Genomic DNA, 22,970 nt, shown 5'->3' on the forward strand with positions numbered 1-22,970 from the left:
CAGGTAATTCAGTAAAAGGAAATCTATGGTGGTGAAGGCGAGGTAGAAAAAGTGATTTCTGAATGTACAACCTTCTGACTCTCATAATTTAATCCAAAGAAAGAATGTAAAGAATTTGAGGAGTATGTGTACTTGATATCCTTCATATCCTTCGTATCTCTGGTAAATAGTGCATACCCAATAGGAATTGAATAAATTAATGAACTTAAAAAACACAATAGTCTAATTATAGCATAGAACTGGTTGGAGACCCAAGCATTAGAGAAGAAGTTGGGTTACAGAAATTGCCTCAATATGTAAGCAGACTCAGTGGTGTGCAGGGCCAAGTTCACATGTGGAAAAGTTCTGGTATACACGGCAAAAAAGTCATTCCCAATAAAGAGTGGCCTCTCTGTCCTATAAGCCATGTGAATACAGGGCCGAAAACAGACCAGGGGAGTGGAAACGGAGAGCTTTTGCTATTGGAGCTATAGGAAGGAGGCCTGGGTCCTGGTCTGAATGAAAATGAGGCGTGTCCTCTCCCGGAACGTTGTGAGAAGAAGGGGTAACAGCGGGTCTTCACATTCTAGGCCCAGAGAGAAGATAGACTTAAATTCTGCAAAATGGGAGCACTGAGACTATCAGCAAATAATATGTCTGTAAAATGGAATTCAGACAGCTTATGGAATCTAATTTAAAGGCATTCATTATCTGTGGATATGCCAAAGAGGAAAGAGCTAGGTAAAGCAGAAGTCCACAAATTCTGAGAGCTTGAGAACAGAAAGCAAACAAGAGAAATCAGCAGAATACCTAGTGAGTGAAAAATACTACAGAAAAAGCCAAGTAGGAAAGGTGCCTAGTGTCAGAGGTGAGATTGCAATTCAGACAGGCCTCTTTGGTATCTTTCTGTAAAGACCTGAGGAAGGAGAGGGAACTAGTCATTGGTTTTCTGGGAAAGAACATTCCAGGAAGAAAGAAGAGCAAGTCCAAAGGCCTTGTGTAGTTAGAGCAGAGAGAGAGAAGCAGAGTAGAAGGAGAAAGTCAGAGTGGTAACTAGATGGTGGTGGGTGGATCGTGTAGGGCCTTGTTTCACAGTTAAGATTTTAGGTCCTCTTACTCTGGGAGAGGAGAAACCATCAGAGAGTTTTTAGCAGAGGCGCAACATGAACAGGATGTTTAAAGCTTCTGTGCTGAAAATAGATTGTAGAGGGTTAAGGTGAGAAGCAGGAAGACCCGCTAGGAGACTGCTGGTGTAATTCAGACCTCAGGCTTGGAATTTGGTACCCTAACACGACTCTGCTATGTCCCCTATTGTGATGGTCCAAAGATTCAATAACCTTGACTTTTCACTAGGAATAGAAGATGCATTATTTCTGCAACTTAGTTTATGGGAGCTAATTATTTACTCACTGAATTTTTTATGTTCTGCATCTTTCCAGAAAAGATATGAGGTAGATGGGGGATATGTTATTTTCCTGAGGTTATATGATAATATCCTCCAACACAGCCTGAACTTTTATTTGTATTATAACTCAGGCAGAATTCAGAAGGAAATAATTTATGTCATGAAATAAAGCTTCTTTAAGAAAAGAAATATCTAAATAAGATGTCCAGTGGTAAAATGGGACATAGGATCCATTTGCTTACACTTTTTTTTGTATTTATAAACCCTGAAGAAGTAGTGTTTGAATTATCCGCTAGAAACAGCAATTTACGGGCTATGTCATATTCATGATTGTGTTTCATTCATTGATTCATTGATTCAACAGCTATTCATTGAGAGTCCCCGTGTGCTAAGTACAATGCTAGGCATTGGGGATAGAGCAGTGAGTAAAAAATTCCTGCCCTCATGTATGTTACATTCTATTGTCAAGGAGACAGATGATGAATAAAAAAAGGGACTTATAGTTTAATAGATGGTGATAAGTAATACAGTGAAAGGAAACAAAGAAAGGCAAAAAGCTGAGGGGATGCAATATTTTAAGTGGAATTATCAGAGATGCCCTCCATGAGAAGGTGAAGTTGAGGAAAAGGTCGTAACTGAAGTCATGGAGTAAGCCACAGGAATAACCGCAGGAACGGCATCCTAGTGCCAGAGGAAGTGTGTGCAGATGTCCTGAGGGGAGCATGGTTGGTGTGTTTGAGAAACACGGGGGGATGCTGGTTCGAGTTGTCTAGTACAGTGTCTGAAGCATTGTAACCAACTGTGAAATGAATGAATGAATCTCTTGTGTCTTGAAACCTTTCAGCACTTAGGCTAAATTCCAAATACCTCACCAGGGCTAATAAGGCTCTGAGTGGTCTGGCCCTTCCTACTTCTTAGGTCTCCACTTTTACACCTGCACCCCCCTCCCATTCTATCTCCTGCCCCCCTCCCACACTGGCATTTCAGTCCCTTGAGCAGTCATGTCCTTCTAAGGGCCTGTACCCTGAACTTTGTGCTCTGTCTAGAATATTGGATCAAAAGAAATCTTCAAATGTAGAGGTCTTGAGATAGCTGAAAAAATTTAGATTTAATATCCTGAAAAAAAAGCCTAAGGTATGCATAGAAACAATAAAAAAGGTTGAGAACAACATTTTTGTAACTATCAGTATATATCAAAATATTGTAATTACCCAAGATTGTTTTTCAAGAATATCCAATTTTAATGTGTCACATACACACATACTAGAGATACTCAAAATTATGCTGGATGCAATAAGAAAGCTTAATAATAAAATAATCATTAACTAAATAATAAAATAATTAATAACTAAATAATAAAATAATCCAAAAGATTTAAATCAATACTTGAAAGTTTGCATTCTGGGGACATCTCTACCTTATTTCCAGGACAACACCATTATTCATGATCTCCACATAAAGTTTCATGAAATAATCTACCAATTTCTATTCTTCTGCATCTGCAACCTAAAAAATAACATAAAGGCAAAGGGTAAAACAGAATAAAAAGAACTATTGACATGTTAGTAGTTTTATAGTTATTTTTCTTTCCTCTGTACCAAGATGTCTTGTTATACATAAACTTTTTCATATATATTCAAACCTAACCTATGAAGGCTATGCCAATCTATTAGCACAGATCTATTCCAATTGGAGTCTCTCCTCCTTTATTACATATATCATTCATACATTCACTCAATAAATAGCACATCCTATGAATACTGTATGCCTGGCCCAGGGGAGTCAATGATAAGCAAAACAGATGTACTCCTTTTGCTCATATAGTTTGAGTAGCTTAATAAGTGCAATGATAAGGAAGTATTGGTCACTTATTTCTCTGTCATTTCTACTCTCCACTGTACCTGCACCTTACGATTTTCTACACCACAGGTCTTGGTACAAAACGTTCTTCATCCTCATCATCAGGCTTCCTTGGATGCCATCTAGAAGGAAATTTAAACATTATTATATAGAGTTCAACCCAATGAGTGTTTCCTAGTCTCTATGTCTACAAAGTTGATGGTAGATCAGTGGTTGAAAATCCCCGACCAGCACGTAGTGTGAATGAGAGAGGTGTGTAAGGTGTGAAACAGTGGCAATGGTGGGAACTGTGTGGCTGTGGAAAGTCCATGTCCTGTAAAAGGGGAACGTGCTGCTCAGCCCCAGATGATTTTGTTCATGTCACTTCATTTCTGAGATGCTCCAGTTAAAAAAGAAGCCAGAAATAAAATACCATGTGGGCCAAAATCAAGCACATTTGAAGGTCAAGTCTGGTCCACTTGCCAGCTTCTTGCCATTCCTGTGTGAAAGATGAAAAGCTGAGCCGCAGATCCAACTGAAGCTTCTCAAGCGAGTGACAGAGGTGACCCTGGGGCCCAAGCAATACCCTCATCCACGGAAGGGCACTGGTTTTCCAGGCAGGCAGGGAAGGCCACAGTGTGGAGGTTGCCCTCCTCTGGGCTGTGCTGCATGTTCCCCTTTTGCACTCTTCTCCGCCCTGGTTTTCACTGAATTTAAAGGAGACTTCTAGAGGCCTTGTGCAAGAAACAATGGTAACTTATTGCAAATATTCCTAGGGCTTTGCTGACCATAATTAAAATTTATTTCAATTTTCTGTGTTTCTCTACTTTATTTCCTCTTTGAATTCCGTCTTGTTCTGTAATCACACACTCTCTGAACTTCTCTGAGCTATTTGGGCAGCAGCTCTTCTTTCCTGAACTCTCAAAGCTGCTCTCTGCTTTTGCCACGGTCTGTAATATTTGCGTGTAGTGCTGCCTTCTCAGTTTACTTTGTTTGTGGTTCCTGGTTAGTTCCAGTTTTCTACACAAAAAAAGGATGTATGGTTTGTGAATGAAGGCAAGGACACCTGAACATGGGCACCGTTTACTTCAGAAAACCTACCCGAACCATTCCCCGCGTGGGCTTACGCTCACCTTACTCTGCTCTGTCACGGTGCTCTCCCCACCAGCCCTAATGCAGCCAGCAGCTCTGTATCAAAGGCTAAGGGTTTAGAGTAACTTGCATGAAAGCATTCTCAGCCCTTTTGTCTCAACTTTTAACTTCAAATGTTTGGGGGACTCTCACAAACCGGGCACACTAAAAGTATTATAAACATGTCAATATTTTTCAAGTAATCTAAATTCTAAATGTAAGCTTTTCTAGTATAATCATTTTATGAGCTCAGTGAAATCAAAACTATTTCTTATATGGATACAAAGACAGTGCAACAAAATATTTTCATTTAATTAGATTTTGTTTAGATACCATTCTGCTACGTAAAATAATACATACATATTCCATGGTAACTGAGAACGTTGTGACTGATAGTCCTTTTACAAATTCAAATAGTCTCATTGAATAGATAGACACAAGTAGATGAGACTATAATATAATGGTCATAATTGGATTCCATTCTACGTTTTATGGAAATGTGGCTAAGCAATTCCAAATAAAAACTGAACTAGAGATGACAAGAGAATCTTTTTAAAAAATAATCTCAGGTTTGAATAGTACCCAGAATTAAAAATGTGCTCTTGTAGGAATTCTCTTATTTGATCTTCAAAACAATGCTTTAAGTTAGACTGAGCAGAATGTGTCATCCATATTTCCAAATAAAGACAGAAAATTTCAGAGATGTTAAACGTAAGTGTTAAATGGCCCGTCCAAGGTCCTATGGGTCGTCTAGCAGAGCCAGAATGAGAAGCCAGCCACGTCTCCTTGCTTCTACACTTTCCACTTCCTGCTGTGTGACATGAGAGGCATTGAATCTTTCTTCTCTACCCCTCTCTCACGGCACAGTTTAGCACCTTACTTTAAAAAGAAGTAATTAGTGGGGCTGGCCCCGTGGCCTAGTGGTTAAGTTCGATGCGTTCTGCTTCAGGGGCCCAGGTTTGGTTCCCAGGAGCACAGCTATACCACTTGCCAGCAGCCATGCTGTGGTGGTGACCTACATACAAAATAGAAGAAGATTGGCACAGATATTAGCTCAGGGTGAATCTTCTTCAGCAAAAAAACAAACAAACAAAAACAAATAAGTAGTGTCAATTTGGGAACTGCAATATATTTAATTCCCAAAACTAAAGTCATTTTCAACAGTAACAAACTGTAATATTTCTTCAGTAATATGCTAAAGTCTGAAAAATGTCCATAATTTGCATAAAGAACATGCAAAATATGGAATAAAGAAATTATAGGAAATGTAAAGTATTTCTAAAGATAATTGATACTTATGCTTATTGTTTGCAAAGTATAAATTGACTTGACCCAAACAAATTTGATATGATTTACTTTTGGACTGTTCGTAAGTTGCAAAAAAACTCATGTTAATATAAATATCTTTTTATGAAAAATACATATAATTCCCAAAACAAAAAAATTAACAAAAAGAATGATACTACCTTATACTTTTGTAAAATCTCTTTACTATTGGGCTTAATAGATTTGTCATCTTGAGGGGCCTTTTTCTTTTCTTTTTTTTTCAGCCTTAGCAAAGATTTATTTTATTGGTTTTTACAAAGAACTGCTTTGGTCTTTATTGATCTTCCATTGTATTATTTTATAGCATATTTTTTGTAAACTTAAAGTCTCATGCTTAGCAGAATGATTTTGAGACTGTCTTCTTTTCATTGTAAGAAGTTAAAAAAATTGATGTCTTCAAAATACTATTTTGATTTCACTTCACAGTTTTGACATGCTGTGTTTTTACTGTTTTAATTATTATCAAACATCCACTATTATTTCTTCTTTGATATGCAAATTATTTAAACTGTTTTAAAATTCACATATATAGGTTTTAAAAATGTATAATTTTGTTATTCATTTGTAACAGTTGAATTATGATGAGAAAATATGATGAGAAAATAAGATAACAATTATGTTAAATTTGTTAAGACGTGCTTTGTGGCTTACCTTATTGTCTCTTTTTATAAATGTGCTTGAGAAGAATGTGTAGTCCCTAATTATTTGGTGAAGGATTTTATATATGGCCATTAAGATTTTTAATTTTTATTCCTTAAATATTCCATATCTTTATTTGTATTTTGAATTAGAAAAAGAAATTGAGAGGTGTGTAATTCTTTCACTTTGACCACAGTTGGTTATTTTTGTTTCTATGGTTCTAACACTGTTACTTTTTATTGGTTAAGATGCATTTAGTATTTTTCTATAATTTAGTTTTTAAACCTTCCTAGGAATGAAACATTTTGTCTTTATGTAGAGACTCTCTCTCTCCCTAATAACACATTTGCCCTAAGGTCTTTTTTGTCTGATGTTAACATAATCAGCCCTTGGTATCAGTGGGTTCGGCATCCACCAATTCAACCAGCCACGGTTGGAAAGACCTACAATGGTTGCGTCTGTACTGAACGGGAACAGACTATTTTTTCTTTTCGTTATTCCCTTAACAAGAGAGTATAACAACTATTTACATATCATTTACATTGTATTAGGTATTGTAAGTAATCTAGAGATGATTTAAAGTATACAGGAGGATGTGTGTAAATTCTATGTAAATACTACACCATTTTATATAAGGGACTTGAGCGTCCTTAGATTTGGGTGTCTGGTGCAGGTCTTGGAACCAATCCTTTGTGGATACTGAGGGATAACTGTGTATCCACTTCATCTTTATTTTCATTTCCTTTTGCCTGGGTGTCTTTTCTTCGTCCTTTTTTTTTTTTTTCACTATCAACCTTTTTAAGTCCATAGGAGTTTAGCATGCCTCGTGTAAACAACATATAGTAGAATTTGTTCCTTTTTAGCCAAGCTGAAAAATACTGTTTTTTAACTTCCAGTTTAGTCCATTTGCATTTATTGTTTTTTTGCTTGAATTTCTACATTTTTCAATTTTTTTTTCTATTTGTACAACTTATCCTAGTGCCTTTCCATTTCTTGCTGTATTTTGGATAGAGGTTTATAATTGTTAGGTATTCTTACCTATTTCTTTTTTCTTGTATTGGTCTAGAAGTTATATACTGTATTCCTGTTCTTATAGTGGCTACCCTTGACATTTTACTATGCAGGCTTAATAAAGTCTAAAATTTATCTGCATATTACCTTCCCTTCTGAACAACACAGGAACATTATTGTCAATATTTTTGTTGTCCTTTTCTTAATTTTCATTTTTTCAAGCACTATTTATGCGTGTAAATATTTGGATATACCGACATGTTTACCAAATTCTTTGTTCACCATTCCTTCATTTTAGATCTTCCTTCTAGGATCTTTTTGTTTTTCCCCTTGAAATGCATTCTTAGTAGTTTCTGTAGGGGAGGGCTGCTTTGTTTAGCTGAAGATATATTTGCCTGTGTTTTGAGAGAGATTTTGTTGATTTTAGAGTAAGATTATTTTCTCTTAGCTCTTTGAAGAAATTCCAGATCTGCCACTTGCCAGCTCTGTGATGTTGTTCAAGGGTTTTGAAGATAATAATGGTGCCCATTCTGCAGCATGATTGTGAGTATCAAATATAGGTAATGTGCTTAGTCGAGTTTCCAGCACATATTAAGTTCTAAATAAATAAAAATACTTTTCCATCTTTGTCTTCTTCTTATTATTCTTCTAACTGTCGTTGTTGCCTATGGTGCTCTGCAGTTGACGGAAATTTATTTAAGTGAAGATTTCTTTTTGTGTGCACTATTTGTTTTGCTTGGTATATATTTTTCTTCCTGAAGCTGTGGTTCTAAGTCTTAAATTTTCTAGTTTCTGTAAATTATCAAGCTTTAACTCATTGAATGTTGCATGTATCTTTTTATACTATTCTCTTCTGAGATTTTGATTGAAAAAATATATTTTTTTATTCTATCATCCCTATTTCTTAACTTATATACTGTTATGGACTGAACGCCTGTGTCCCCCTAAATTCATATGTTGAAGCTATAAGGCCCAATGTGATGGTATAAGGAGGTCGGACCTTTGGGAGATAATTAGATTTATTGGAGGTCATAAGAATAGAGCCTCATGATGAGATTAACGCCCTTACAAGAAAAGGAAGAGACATCAGAGCTTCCTCTCTCTCTGCCAGGTGAGGACAGAGCAAGAAGACAGCTATCTGCAAGAGCCCTTACCAGTAATCAAATTGGCTAACATCTTGATCTTGGACTTTCTAGACTCTAGAACTGGGAAAAAGAAATTTCTGTAGTTTATGACACCAAGTCTATAGTATTTTCACGTAACAGCCCAAGCCAACTGAGACATATACTGTTTGCATTTGCTAGTCTATCTATACTCTAGGAGTGGTAATTTTTTTTTTTTCAGATTTATCTTCCAGTTCTCTGGCTCTGTCTTTTGCTGTGTCTAATCTGCTATTTAACTCATCCTCTGATTTCTTTATTTCAATAATTGGATTTTTAAAGTTTCTAAATGCTCTATTTTGTTTCAGATCTGCTGATTTATTTTAATCTTTTCTTGCTTGATAGTTTGTATTTTATCTTTTTCTTTATACATTTCATTCACAGTTATAATTATATGCATTATAATTATCACAACTAGAGCCCTTCAGAGTATAAGTCTTTGTTAATTTCATCACCTCACTGGCAGTCATGTTTTGTTTTCCCTTATGTGTTTGGTAACTTTATTTATTTATTTAATTTTTTAACTTATTTTATTTTATTGTAGTAACGTTGGTTTATAACATTATATAGCTTTCAGGTGTACATTGTAATATATTTTGAATTCTGTGTAAATTACGCCTTGAGAACTTCTTCACTCTATAATCCACCTTTCCTGCAGCACCTTTATGCTATTCCTCTCCAGTGGTTGTTTCTCCTCTGCACATAAAAATTTAATTTTCTCAACATAAAAACAAGCAAAAAAAGCAAACAAGCAAAACAATGGTCTTGACCCTGCCATTCCCTCTCTTAGAAATACTGCATGCCATTTCTTCATCATTTATAGCATAACTTCATTCATTCATTCATGTATTTATTCAACCTGGAAACATTTAATGAGCACTTCAGTTGTTCAATCATAATGCTTAATGCTGTAGAATCAGAGAGAGGAAACACAGTTCTCCATCAAAAACACAGGGAAATAACCAGTTCATTATATTCAATGAGAGAAAAGTTAGTAAGAACATGTAGAAGGAGCATGCAATGCAGAAGGATGTGGACAAGATAATGGAATTGAAATTTTCCTGAAGTTAATGTTTTACCAAAAAAACCTAGATGTTTCTGCTCATGTCATTGACACCCACTCATTTCTTAAACTAGCTTTTGTGTCCATCACTTGAAAGCCACTGCTTTTTTTAATGTCTACTAATGACCCAACTGGAAAATCCAATGACTCATCCCCAACCACCCAGCCCTTCAAGATCTTTCACCTCTTGTGATCTAGCTCAAAAGCCCCCTTGTTCCTGACACACTTCCTCCCCCATCATCCAAACTGCATTCCTGGAGCTTTTAATTAATCCAACCAGAAGAATGCTGACCCACATTTTTTATTGTATTATGTTTTCAAAATTGTCTTATCCTGCATCTAAATTTTCATCATTCTGGGGCTATGTCATCCACAGAGCCTAATACACAGCTCCAACACAACACATGCTAAAAAAATTTATGATTTAGTGAATTGACCTAGAAGAATATGGAAGAATTAATCTAGAAAGAGTGCAATGGCAGGTTGTCTCCTCAACTTGAATTATTAAACAATACAAGTAAGTATCTAATTGTGTAGACTCAAATAAGATAATGACATTCAGGCATTTAGATATGCCATTAAAAGTAAAAATAACTCAGGGCTGGCCCTGTGGCGTAGTGGTCAACTCCAGCATGCTCTACTTCGGTGGCCTGGGGTTTATGGGTTTGGATCCCAGGCATGGACCTACACCACTTGTCAAGCCGTGTTGTGGCAGTGACCCACATACAAAATAGAGGAAGATTGGCAGCAGATCTTAGCTCAGAAAAAATCTTCCTCACCAAAAAATAAAAAATAAATAAATAAACAAAAGTAAAAATAACTCAGATACACACACACAAATTATTCACAGAATATACCATTCATAAAAAGAAATTAATTATAATTGATTTTTTTAACAAATTACCTTTTTATGTCCTTGCAAATAGTGGCAACAAGTTGGCTACTTCAAGTGGTGACACTACAGTTAAATTATGGGACCTCTCTAACGGCAACTGCATTTTGACCTTGGAAGGACACAACCATGCAGTGTGGTCCTGCACGTGGCACTCCTGTGGTGATTTTGTGGCTTCTTCCTCACTGGATACAACTAGTAAAATCTGGGATGTCAATAGGTAAGGAGTACTTTAAATATTATTAACCCTCTATGTTGACAAATATACATGGGTAATTTTTTTCTCCTCGATGCTACCACTGGGAAATATTAAAAAATACCCCAAACTGTCAGTTGGTAAAATCGCAGAGAGCTACTTAAATAATCTCTGTGAAATCCATTTTTAACTCCATTAATCTTTGTTGATATAATGAGGCCTTTGTAAATGTAGGTCTCAAGATCAAGCCTATGTAATAAGATTAGAATTGCTTCATTGGAAAACTGTTTGTTTTAAGGATAGAAAAAATTCTTATTTTACAGAGTTAGGTTTTCAGTTCTCCCTTCCACAGGATTGCTATCTCTCTATGTTATCAAACTAACAATTTAATAGACATGAATATGACAGAAATAATTACTTGCTTTATGCTTAATTTTGATATAATATTTTCCTCAATTAAATGCTTCTTGGCAATTTACAAATTGTAAGAACTAATGAAATTTACTGTATGCAAAGTCATAAACAATATCATGTGGATGTAGAAGTTTTTGTTTTGATCTTAAGACAGACAAATCTATTATGTTTATAGTGTAAAAATACCTGTCATCCGTGTACTTTTGGATGAATATCACATCCTGTTAGGTATACAGATAGGATGCAGAGAGCTATCAACTATCCTGATTGCTTCAGCTGCTAAGAAATTACAAAGTATCATTCAGACTTCTGATCACTTTAATCATTGAAACAATGCCCAGCTTCCACATATGATTGATATTGGCTCCTAAAGACTTAGATAAACACTTGTCCCTAGCCACTGTAATTTATTTTGTAAGAGAAAGATGGACTCACTTTAAGGTTGGACACTATTGCTTTGGGGTCATGTGTAAAACAAGTAGCTTAAACAGACTTTCTCCATTCTTCCCTAAATCGTGAGTAATATATTTAGAAGAGAAGGCAAATAAGGCGCTTGCAAAATGTCAGGTTTTCTGGGAGGCTTCACCGAGAGGGTGTGCTCCGTCCCATGCATAAGTTGATTATCTCCTAAGGCAGGTGCCACTTATTATGCTGTTTTCTCTCAGCACTAAACTCACCATTCTATAACTGTTTTTGTGATGCTACAGCTGGAACTTTGCAAACCACATTTTCTGCATTGCCAGCTGGCTCTCTGTTAGGCTTTGGCAATAGGGTGTGCTTGTAGGTGACTGCAAGGCTGGAGGAGGAAGAAGGGACTAGCTTCTTCCTGTCTCCTTCCATGGGCTTCTTCTGGACTTGCATTTCTACGAGCCTCACCCTAGAACACTTCACCTCAGCTACAGCAGTTTGTTCTCATCACAGCAGCTGACTCCAGTTGGCAGTTTCTCCAACACTTACAGAAACAGCTGCATCGTGCCATCATCAAAGACATTAGCTGGACAAACAGGTGCCCCTTTCTCAGCGGTGCGTGTTCCCAGCTCTGCTTGGCCATTTTTCCAAGCTGAGGAACACCAATACCAGCAGACAAGTGCTCCCTCCTCACGGGCTGAGTTTCAGTTCTGCAGCCACCCCTCTTAAAGGTTCTAAGTTTCAATAATTCCACCTTATTCCCTTTGTTCCCTCAGTCCTATGGGTGGTAGCTCTTTCCTGCAGTGGCTTTCTCCATGATACTTTCAAGTTCTCTTTTTCCCTGTTTAGTCATCTGGTTAACTTTATGCATAGCTAACAATCCCATAGTATAATGAATTGTTACTGTTAAAATGATAGGTTCTGTCTCCTGACTGGACCTCGACAGATACAGGGCATTAGTGGGTAAATACCATAATCCACCTGAGTTATGAAGATACAGCTAAATAATGTTTAACGTACTCTGTATGAGAAAACATGGCTCTGAATAATACATTTTAAACCAGTTTGTATCCAGAATAGTACAATTTAAGATATGTTTTAATTCTTGAGTGGGCACCATTTGTTTTTCTGGAATAATCAATCATATGTATTTCTTAATTATTTTTCCTTTTTTTTTTGGTGAGGAAGATTGTCCCTGAGCTAACATCTGTTGCCAGTCTTCCTCTTTCTGTTTGAGCAAGGTTGTCACTGAGCTAAAATCCTTGCCAGTCTTCCCCTATTTTTGTATGTGGGACACCACCTCAGCATGGCCTGATGAACGGCGTGCAGGTCCACGCCCCAGGATCTGAACCCAAGAACCCCAGGCCACCAAAGCAGAGCACATGAACCTAATCACTATGCAACCTGGCTGGCCCCCTGTAATTCTTAATTTTATTATGTGTCTGTATTATGCAGCCTGACTTCATAAATATTTATTATAATAACTTACTGGAATTTTCAAAAATCACTCTATTGAAGTATGATTGACATACAAAAAACTATACATATTTAATGTATATAACTTGATGAGTTTGAGGATAAGTATACACCCATTAAACCATTACCATTCTATTACATAAACATATCCATCACCTCCAAAAGTTCCCCCCTACCCTTGTTATTTATTATTATTATTTGTGATAAGAACACTTAATATAAGATCTAACCTCTTAGAAAATTTTTAAGTATAGAATACAGTGTTGTTAACTATAGATACTGTATATTATACAGTAGATCTGTAGGACTTATTCATCTTAAATAACTAAAAATTTAACACCAGTATCTAATCTTAATTTTTATCACCTTTGGGTTAGATGAGCATCCTAAGAGAAGAGCACATTCTTCTATTGGTCACAGCCCCCTCTAAAATTTAATGTATCTTCAAATGTCTTAATAATTCAGAATGTTTAAACTAAACTGTAGTTAAAAAACTGATTCCCAGTAAACTCAGCCCTACTTAGAATAATTTCAAACGCTTTGACTTTTCTCCCTGCTCTTGATATCTAAATACTGTCTTCCAGTTGATGCCCAGTAGACGGTGGTACAGCAGATCAAAATTGCTCTGACTTATACCAAAAGTATTTGCATCTCACATTTTCCCTCAATGTCCAGAGCTCACCTTCATCAGCAAAGACAAACAATTGTGCCAGTTTTGAAGTTGAGATAGTGGACAAATATTGACAAATAAGGGAGAAATTGATTGTTTCTATTGTGGCTCTTGACACATCTGTCAGAGTCATATCCAAAGCACTGAGCTGTAATTTACGATTACTCATAGATCAATACTTTGTAGATATGTCTAAACTAGCGTTCTGCTTTAAAATTTCATAGGTTATTGGATCTGGCTTAATGATTTAAGGGGAAAGGTTATTTGCTTTGGTAAGATAGTGGTAGAAGTGGAGTATGCTGGGTCATATACTCTTATCCTGATGCCATATAGTTCTAAACAAAAAAAAAAAACAAAAACCTTACGTTGATAGACTTACTGTTCACCAGAGAAGGAGTTTAGAGTATACTCTTCTCTTTGACAGGCTGCTCTTCCCTTTGAGCCCCTGGCTCAGCTTGAATATCCTTTAGTTGATGTCATATCCCTCGTCCTGCAACTGTTCCTCAATTGGGCGTTACCCGCCAAGACCATGCAATTAGCTCCTCGCCAGAAAGTTGGATGACTGAGAATCAAAATTAATGTAAAAAACCCACATCAAGAGCCACATTAACTAACAGCTAGTAAGAATCTCTAAACAGCATATGTGGCACTCTTACTCTGGATGTGCTGACACTTTACAAGGTTTCTTTTTTTAGGTGAAAGCAGATTTTTCTTTTTTATTAGGTTAAGCAGAGTTTTATAAATTGTTATAAAGCTCTTTAGTATATTCAAGCTCTTTAGTATAGTTTAGTATTTCATTTTATTGTTAACCAACTGTTCGCAATCTTCTATATTTTACAATCCATTAGATCTTACAATCTGTTATCTTTCCTTTTTTTCTGCAAGGTCTCTATGAATAAGTGACAGTAGTACTTAGATGATCTTCTGAATGATATTTATATGAAGTGAAAATTTATATGTTTCAATTAGTGATCATTGATTTCTACCTTAATTTTCAAATATGTTTATTAAGAAGCAATCTTAAGGCACACATGCACACTGACATACATACAGACACACACATAGAAACACACACACACACATACACACACAATTGCATCCTAAGCAGAGAATTCTTGGCACATGGCAATTTGGTGCATGAATGATAAAGAGAAAATCAACAGGTATCTATGAGTGAAATGCTCTCCTTGCTCCTATCCACATCAGAACTATGATTTAATTGTTCTGTCTTATCCTACATGAATCTATAAAGTGATTAAAATGGGATAGGAAAATCAGAAAAGATCTCAGTCAGCTATAAAAACATGTATTTCTTTAGAGCTCAAGATTACCAATAAGTATTTAAGAAATGACTTAACAGTGTTAGACTGTGTTACAGGCAAAAAATTCTAAGACCTCATTACCGCCTTCAATGAGATTACAAGTAATTTAAAAACACAGCAATTTTGAATCAATCAGAGAATATGCAATGCATCTGCAATTTATAATATGAGGGTATTTTGAACGACTCCTAGTTGCTTTTCTTCCAAGATAGCTGAGTATTTGGCTGAGAGGCTATACCACTTAGTCACTCTGATATTTGGAAAGCAGACCGTGTGCCTGCTTAGCTTGTAGCTTGAGGGGAAAGCATTAGAAATAGCCAAAACATTACTAGGAGTAGCTGCCCTCCTTGGGATGACAAGATATTGTACAGGCAAAATTTGAGTGGTTTATAGCAAAGGTGGAAGGAAATAGAGAGGCTTGTAGAATTCAGTAGCTTCTGGACCCCAAATAGTGGGAGACAAATCTACTGCCCTTATATTCAAATGTATTGTTTCAGATGCCCTCAACATTAAGTTAAATGAGAAAAATAAATCAGATTTAAGAACTATGTTTAGAAAAGTAATTTGTGATTACTGCTGCATTGCACTGACTGGAAGCAAATATATTGGAAACTTCATAAGTTTTTGAGAGAATTGTATTGACAAGGACACTGTGAGCCTGTCCTTAATAACTCCCTGACTCTTCAAAATGTAAATAGTCCTCAGGGCCCAAAATCTACATCCAAAGGAAGGGGACTTCTAGTGTTTTACAGTTAAAAATGGAGGCACAGACCACAGCACCCCCTTCAGATGTGGTCATAGAGGATAATGGACAAGAAAAAACCTGCCATGGAACAAGGTCAGAGGCCTCAAAGAACCATGGGCAAAGGAGCTCCTCTTAGGGAGAGAGGCCTGATCCAATCAGTGCCATGGCGAAGTTCCTCATGATGCCTGCCCAGGATTCTATCACTATTTGGACTAGTGACTGTTGTGTGTTTCCTTGTTTCCCATTTTTCTACTTTCTGTATTGGAGTTTACAGTGCAGTTATTCTGGCCTTGCCTCACCATTGCACATTGTGTTTGTGGTGGTGGGGAAGGCAGAAAACTTGTCTTTTATTTGGTTGATCACCAGAACAGGAGACACCTCTGAATAGAGTGGAGCAGGTTGTGCATGATGCAGACATCACGGACTGAGAGATCCATATGGTAAATGAGTGGTACTTTATGTTGTCTCCTTTCGGGAGGGCAGTCAGTGAATACATGTGGGAGGAAGGATGGAACGGATATTTTCTGGACAAAAGGCCAAACTGGCAGAGACAGCTAGCTGTTCACCAGAATCTACTCTCTCCTTCCATATTAGGTGGTCATGTGACTATCTAAATGGTATTTCCCAAGCTCCCTATGGTTATGTCACCAAATTCTCCATAACAAAATATTAGTTGAAGTGGTGTGTGCCATTTTTGTGTTCTATCTCTCTTGTAGTGGGATGGGATATCAGTGACGACCAGAGTAATCTTAGAAACCAATTATTGAAAATGATAGCGTGATCATCAGCCTTCTTGAAGGAAAGCCAGTCCTATTCCCTACCTCCATTTAGCAACAGTCTCTTGACTGTTCAGCAATGAGAAACAAACTTCTATTTTGTTTGAGACATTATATTTCCAGTCTATTTTTTACAGCACTTTAGCCTACCGAGTCCAATATAGATACTCCGTGAATATTGTTCACGTATGTTTTCCCCTCATGACATATTAATAAGGCAACGAAGACAAGCCCTGCAATGTTCTAACATTATTTGGATAAGGTAGTAATAGAGATTTGGTGTGATAATAAATGGCTATTCAACTCCCTCTGCTTTTTTTCCCCTGCACCTTCTCAATTCTCATTCTTAATATCTGTGCCATACTGTTGGAACCTATAAAATCTTACTTGCCAGTAGCAATAGCTGTAAGTCGAATAATCGGTTTGCATTAAAGTTAATGCTTGTAAAAGTAGCTGTAAATTATAAGAAAATTTGCAACTATAATATATTAGTGTCTCTGTTAGCAGAAAGCTGATTCAATAATAATGATTTCATTTAAACAATTTAAAAAACTGAGAATCTCAATTTTTTAGTAGCATTGACTATATTTACTGATGAAAATCACTTTCGCTGATTGCGGTCAAGCTGATGGAATACAAATAGTACCTTTCATGCAGTAGACCTTACAGGTTTGTTTTTTCAAAATTTATTTCTAGATCCATCAAATAAGCATTGAGCACTTACTCCATTGTATGTAAGAAGTTCTTTAAGAAGAATTCTAGTCACTAAGCTGTAGCAGCGAACAAAGCAGACAAAAACTCCTGTCCTCATGTGAATGGCATTCTATTGAGAGGCAGAAAATAAGTTAAATAAAACAAAAATAATAACTAATTTGGTATAGTATCTGGGGTGTTAAATTTGGCAGAGAAAAATAAACTATGAAAGGTGGAAAGGAATGGTGGGCCTTGGAATTTTGAACAGGATGGTCAGGGAAAGTCTCACTATAAAGTTGACATTTGGGAAATCTGAAATAGGTGAGGCAACAAGCTGAGAAGATATCAAAGGAGAAGACCATTCCAGGCTCTTCTGGTTGTGAGCTCCTATGAGGTGGTAGCAGGACTCATGTGACTAAGGAATGACGAGGCCAGTGTGACTGGAGTAGTGAGGGCAAATGAGTGACTGGTAGAGGTAAGGCAGTTATATGAGTGTGAGCAGATACCACAGGGCCTTGTACACCATTGAATGACTTTGACCTTTATTCTCAATGAGGTGGGAAACCACTGGAGGGTCTTGAGCAGAAGAGTCATGTAGTCAGTTTTACACTTTAATAAGGTGATTCTGGTTACTGCGTTGCGATTAGACTGTGGTAGAGGAGGGGTGGGGAGACAAGGGTAGAGCAGCAAGACCAGCTGGGAAGCTATTTCAACAAGCCAGGCAAAAGACAGTGAAGGTTTGAGCTATGATGGGAAGAGTGAAGATAGTGAGAATTGTTTGCATTCTAGATAGATTTGGAAGATAAAGCCAGTAGGAATTGCTGAGGTATTGTGAGTTGTGAGAGAAAGAGAAAACAAATCACCTGTTACATATTGAGATAGCTAAAAAGCAACAGGCTCCTTCTCTTTATAATAGGAGACTAATATGAACTTGATGAGAGACTTTTCCAGCCAGATTCATCAACTGGCATTCCAGAAAAGCTGTAGAATGAGGAATGCCTTCTCATTGTTCATCGAACGGGTGATTTCCACTGAAGAGAATTGAGTGTTCCCTCCTGCCCACTAGCATTGCTTCCTTCTTAATTTAATAATTCATTTCCTAATCATAACCCCTGGGCTGGATGAGATGAGAGAAACAGAAGACTATAGATAAAGGGAACAGTTAAAATTGAGAAAAAGGAAATGTGAAATATTAAGATTCTCTCATAGTGAGTTATCTCCTTTTAATGGTATGTACTATTAATTTCTTTTAGTCAAATAATGCACCAAGGTGGACTCTCAAATGGGAGAAATTTATTTCTTTATTATAAAATCAGTAATAATAAGATAGCACCAAATGTGTTACAAAGGTGGAGATTAGTTTTATAATATGAAATATTTCATTAATAATATATTTCATATTCTTTATGATTCGTTTGTAAAGTTGAATATATCAGAGATGAAGGATATATTGAACAATATTAATGCTTTTAAAGCATAATAATGTAAGAAAAAGTATTAAGACTCAAGGGCATGAATTATCGGTACATTAATACCTGTCTTGTGTTGTAAAGACCCCCCGGTTTGCCTTCTTATATTTGAAAAGGCACCCAAGGTATATGTTAATGGACTACTAAAGCAGTGGTTGAAACATAATTACATTACATTAAAAGAAATGGTAACATACTTAAATTGACCTCTTGTGATCAATTTATCCTGTTCCATGGATAGTAAATCAATTATTACATCTTCCTGGATTTTCATTTATATTCAAGTGAGTAGCTCCCCCTTGAAATATAGGCTGTAAATGATATCTAAATATTATTCAACATAAATACATGGATAAGCACAAAAAAATTTTAAAAAGAAAATAGCAGCTATTTTTGTACTGTCATCTTTCCCCAAAACAGTGCAAAATTAATAAGCACTATTCAAGAAACATCCATTTTATGAAGAAAAATATATTAAAGCTAAATTCACGATTCATTTAGCAAGTTATACCATGATTTAAAAAATCAAGAAGCTCTCTCATAGCCAGCATGTCTTATTGTGTATGCATGAAGAATGCCGTGAGCAAGTGTCCACGGCAATAAATTTGATCTGAACATTCTTTTACATCAATATACATGGATCCATCAATAAAAGAATTAGACGTCGTTGAGATTTTAAAATTTAGCCTTATTCGTTTTTAAAACAAATACTATTTCATATAAATGGATTGTATAATTTGTATCTAACTTGCGCTAAATAAGGTACACTTTCTGTTTGTTATCTCACAAACCAGCTAAACTGTATATTAGTAGTAATTTGGATGAGTATTGATGAAACTAAAGATATTCCAAAATGGGTGAATAGATTTATTTTATAACATGATATATCATTACTCTATTACCACCAATCAAAGCAAGCACTTTAACATATAAAAGATGCAACATCGTTTCTCCGCCCCCGTCAAAAAGATGCTGGTCAATAGATGAGTCTTAGTCCTCCTCAAGTCTAATAACTAAAAGAGTTCAATGCATTTCTTCATTAATATATGTTAAAATGATATATAGACATAGTATGCATGAGGTAAAAACTAAAATCACGTGTATTTTTATATCTAAACCTTGATAATGGATATATATGCATGTGTATACCCACTTACTGATGTATATGCATATATTAGTATTAATGCAGTGAGTTTAAATATCAACTCTAAGTTATTTTACAGTGACATAAATATTTGACTGTCTCAAATATTTTAAATATCATTTAATCAAAATTATGTTTTATTTATTTATGCTTTATCTAGGACTCTAAAATACAACTTGTTTCAAACCATGTATTCAAGGCAGCAAAAACTAAGTATTATTATGCCCCTGAAACTCTGTTATGAAATTACTGTAATAGTTTAAAGAAAACTCTAAGATTTAATTCAATTGTTGTTGAAATGAATTGAATGTCCAAGTACATCAAATCAAAATAAAAGAGGTAAACTGGTTGATATAAAAATAGCAAGCAATACACTTTTAGGTGGAATTAAACTACCTTCTTATATAAAACTATATTGTTAGTTGGGAAATACTTCCTATTTAGGCAACAGAGGTGAATTTGTTTTCTTAAATAAACTGCAAGGGAATAAAATTTCCATGGAAATGTGACATAGTGTTACTTTATACTGTCTGACATGAATTTGTGCCAAGTTCTGACATGTATCAATAAGCAGAACATGTTACTGTGAGTCCTGGGTGGACAATGAGCCAGACTGTCTTCAGTAAAGGAACCTGGAGTGATGACCCTCTGGTCTGGCCTTTGGTTGCCTCACATCCTGCAAGGGGTCCTACAGGAAGCAATTCCTCTAGCAGGATTTCACCTTCTAGAAAAGTCATCCATTCTGTTTTGGCCCATAGTTTCTAGAATCATTTGCTAGATTTGACCATAGAATTACCACAAATTGTTGTCTTATTTAGAAATTGATTAATCATTCATTTATTCAATATTTACCAACTATGCACCAAGTCATATCCTTGGAGCTGAAGACACAGCACTGAATTGGATGAACAAAGCCCTCACCCTAGTGGTGTGTATGTTATAGAAGAAGGTGCCACCAATTTCCCACATCTTATAAATTGTTAGACGGGCTCTCTGACTTGGCCATTGATCAAAAGATTAATTCTTTACCTCTAGACATGCAAACTGACTATCACTGAGAGTGACTGGCTTTCTGAAAGTGTGAGTGTGTCCTACTTCTCTGTTATTGAAAGAACTAGAACCTTAGGGATAATAAGCCACCGATGAGATAGGCGTTAAAAATGGTGCTGTCTTCTCATCTTTCCAAAGATAATTTTTTTCATTGGCATTTGGGTTTTCTTAAGAGCCTGTAGGTACCCAAACCACCCAATTAAGAGAGTTTAGTTTTGGTTAAGTTTCGTTTTGTGTTATTACGTCAGTTTGTTTTTTGTTTTAAGTATGGAAGAATACAATGGATTTTAGAATAATATACATTAGTAAGAAATGATCTAAAATGTTATTCAATAATAGCAATTAGAAATAATTATACTAAAATCTGTTGTAGCCCACCCTTATGTTTAAATTTTTTATCTTTGCCTAGTAAAATGCATACCTAAATTATGTGATTTCCTAAATGTACAGACAGATTCAGAGGGACCCGAAAATTGTTTTATCTTACTTATGGTAAGAAATGCAGGCATTTAAAAATTAATCTTGAAGATTTAAAATGAGTTAATAATCGTTATTTTATGTCTTATTGTCTGAATACATGTCCAGGTAAAATTTCTTATGCAAAAATTTAAGATTTCAAAATTATGGTCGGAAATTCATGGTGATTATCTAAAAATGCATTTTAAAATGGGAAACAATTTAGCCTAGAAACACAGAACCTTTCTTTATATAATAGCCATAACTACTGTAAAAGAAAGCAGACATTTGACGGTTTTACCTTGATTATCTTTGCCCAGATTTCTGAGAAATTTATAAAAATGTCTGATGCTTTAAGTTTTAGACGTGATGTATGATTTACTTCCTTGTCTATTCCTGTAGCTGTCATGTGGCAAATTAAATGCATTTTTTAGAGAATATTTTCAGTGTCTTCTGAATAAATTTTACTTTACTATTTTACATATGTGAATTAATATATCATAGGTATATGCAAAACTTTAATAATAAATTGTCTTCACCCCAAAGATATTGCCTTCAGCTTAATATTTATATGAACTGTAAATCTCTTACACAAACAACATTAACTAACAAATGTGTTAATTATCTGTGCAGCCACCTCTACTCCTTGCTTTCATTTCCTCCTACTCATTTCTAGGCAGACTATGACACCTTAGACTGAGGCTTTCAATGTTATCTGCACAATAAATTGGCTCTTCATTGTCTGAATGTAATGGCTCTTATGATCTAGGTTCATATTCTTACCACTATAATCTACCTAAGAACCCAGTACTCACATTGGGACTGAGGTTCACCGTCCCTTAAGAGGCCATTGGTGTTAATCCCACCAGACTAGCAGCTATTTATTTGAATCACCACAATAAAGTCAGTCATCATATTCTCGGTATTGTCCGTATATCCACCAATAAGACTTGTTTTCTTACTCATCTCTGATATTCCTTCCACTGTAGGCTTTAGAATTCAATGTCTGTCATTAGCAAAATATTCTGTATCCGCAGTCTCTTCAATGTATTCTTTCATCTTCTTGCTTAAACTGGCTGTCCCTTGAGGAGGTCGAATTCCTTTTCTGATGGAGCCTGCAACTCCCTCCCCTTAATCCTCCCCCAAAGATTTACTACTCATAGTGAGTACTCAGCATGTGCACCCTGTCTTTAAGGTGCATACATAAAATTTATTTTAGAGTTTTGCACATATCTATCACATATTAATTCATATATAAAAAATAGCAAATGTTAAATTTGTTTGAAGATGCTTATAGAAATTCCACCTACCACTGGACCTGGAGGTTTGTTCACTAATGTGTTCGCAGAACCCAAACAGAGCTTGGAACATATTGGGAAAGTAGCAAACATTTGTTTAATTAATATGTGGATTAATGACTTCCATTCCCTGCATGCTCACCACTGTCACTTCCAGACCTCTTTTCCTTCCTTCCACCTTCCCCCAAACCGCAGCTTCTTAGAAACACATGCTCTGAGACTGTACATTAGCTGCTCCTCCATTTTTAGTCGTATACTGATGGATTTGGTAATGGGAAAATTAGAATGTTCTCTTCTGATTGCTTCTATTTGCTCAGTGAAATAAAAATCCACATCATCAGCTAAGAGGAAAAAGGAGTAAGGAAAGTGTTAGAGATCTGAAGATAGAAGCTAAAGGTATGAAATATT

At 35.9% G+C, this 22,970-nt stretch overlaps 1 protein-coding gene across 7 annotated transcripts in view; it reads left to right on the plus strand.

The window, feature by feature from the left end:
• SPAG16 (sperm associated antigen 16) overlaps positions 1 to 22,970 on the plus strand; it is a 1,020,255-nt gene that overhangs the window by 585,315 nt on the left and 411,970 nt on the right. For all 7 annotated transcript variants that reach the window (XM_070618199.1, XM_070618198.1, XM_070618200.1 and 4 more), the window contains one exon: positions 10,480 to 10,665. In XM_070618199.1, coding sequence (XP_070474300.1) covers positions 10,480 to 10,665 — 186 coding nt within the window. The remainder of the gene's footprint in view (positions 1 to 10,479; positions 10,666 to 22,970) is intronic.

This window comes from Equus przewalskii, chromosome 5 (assembly GCF_037783145.1).
Source record: "Equus przewalskii isolate Varuska chromosome 5, EquPr2, whole genome shotgun sequence".
Classification (NCBI taxonomy): Eukaryota; Metazoa; Chordata; class Mammalia; order Perissodactyla; family Equidae; genus Equus; species Equus przewalskii.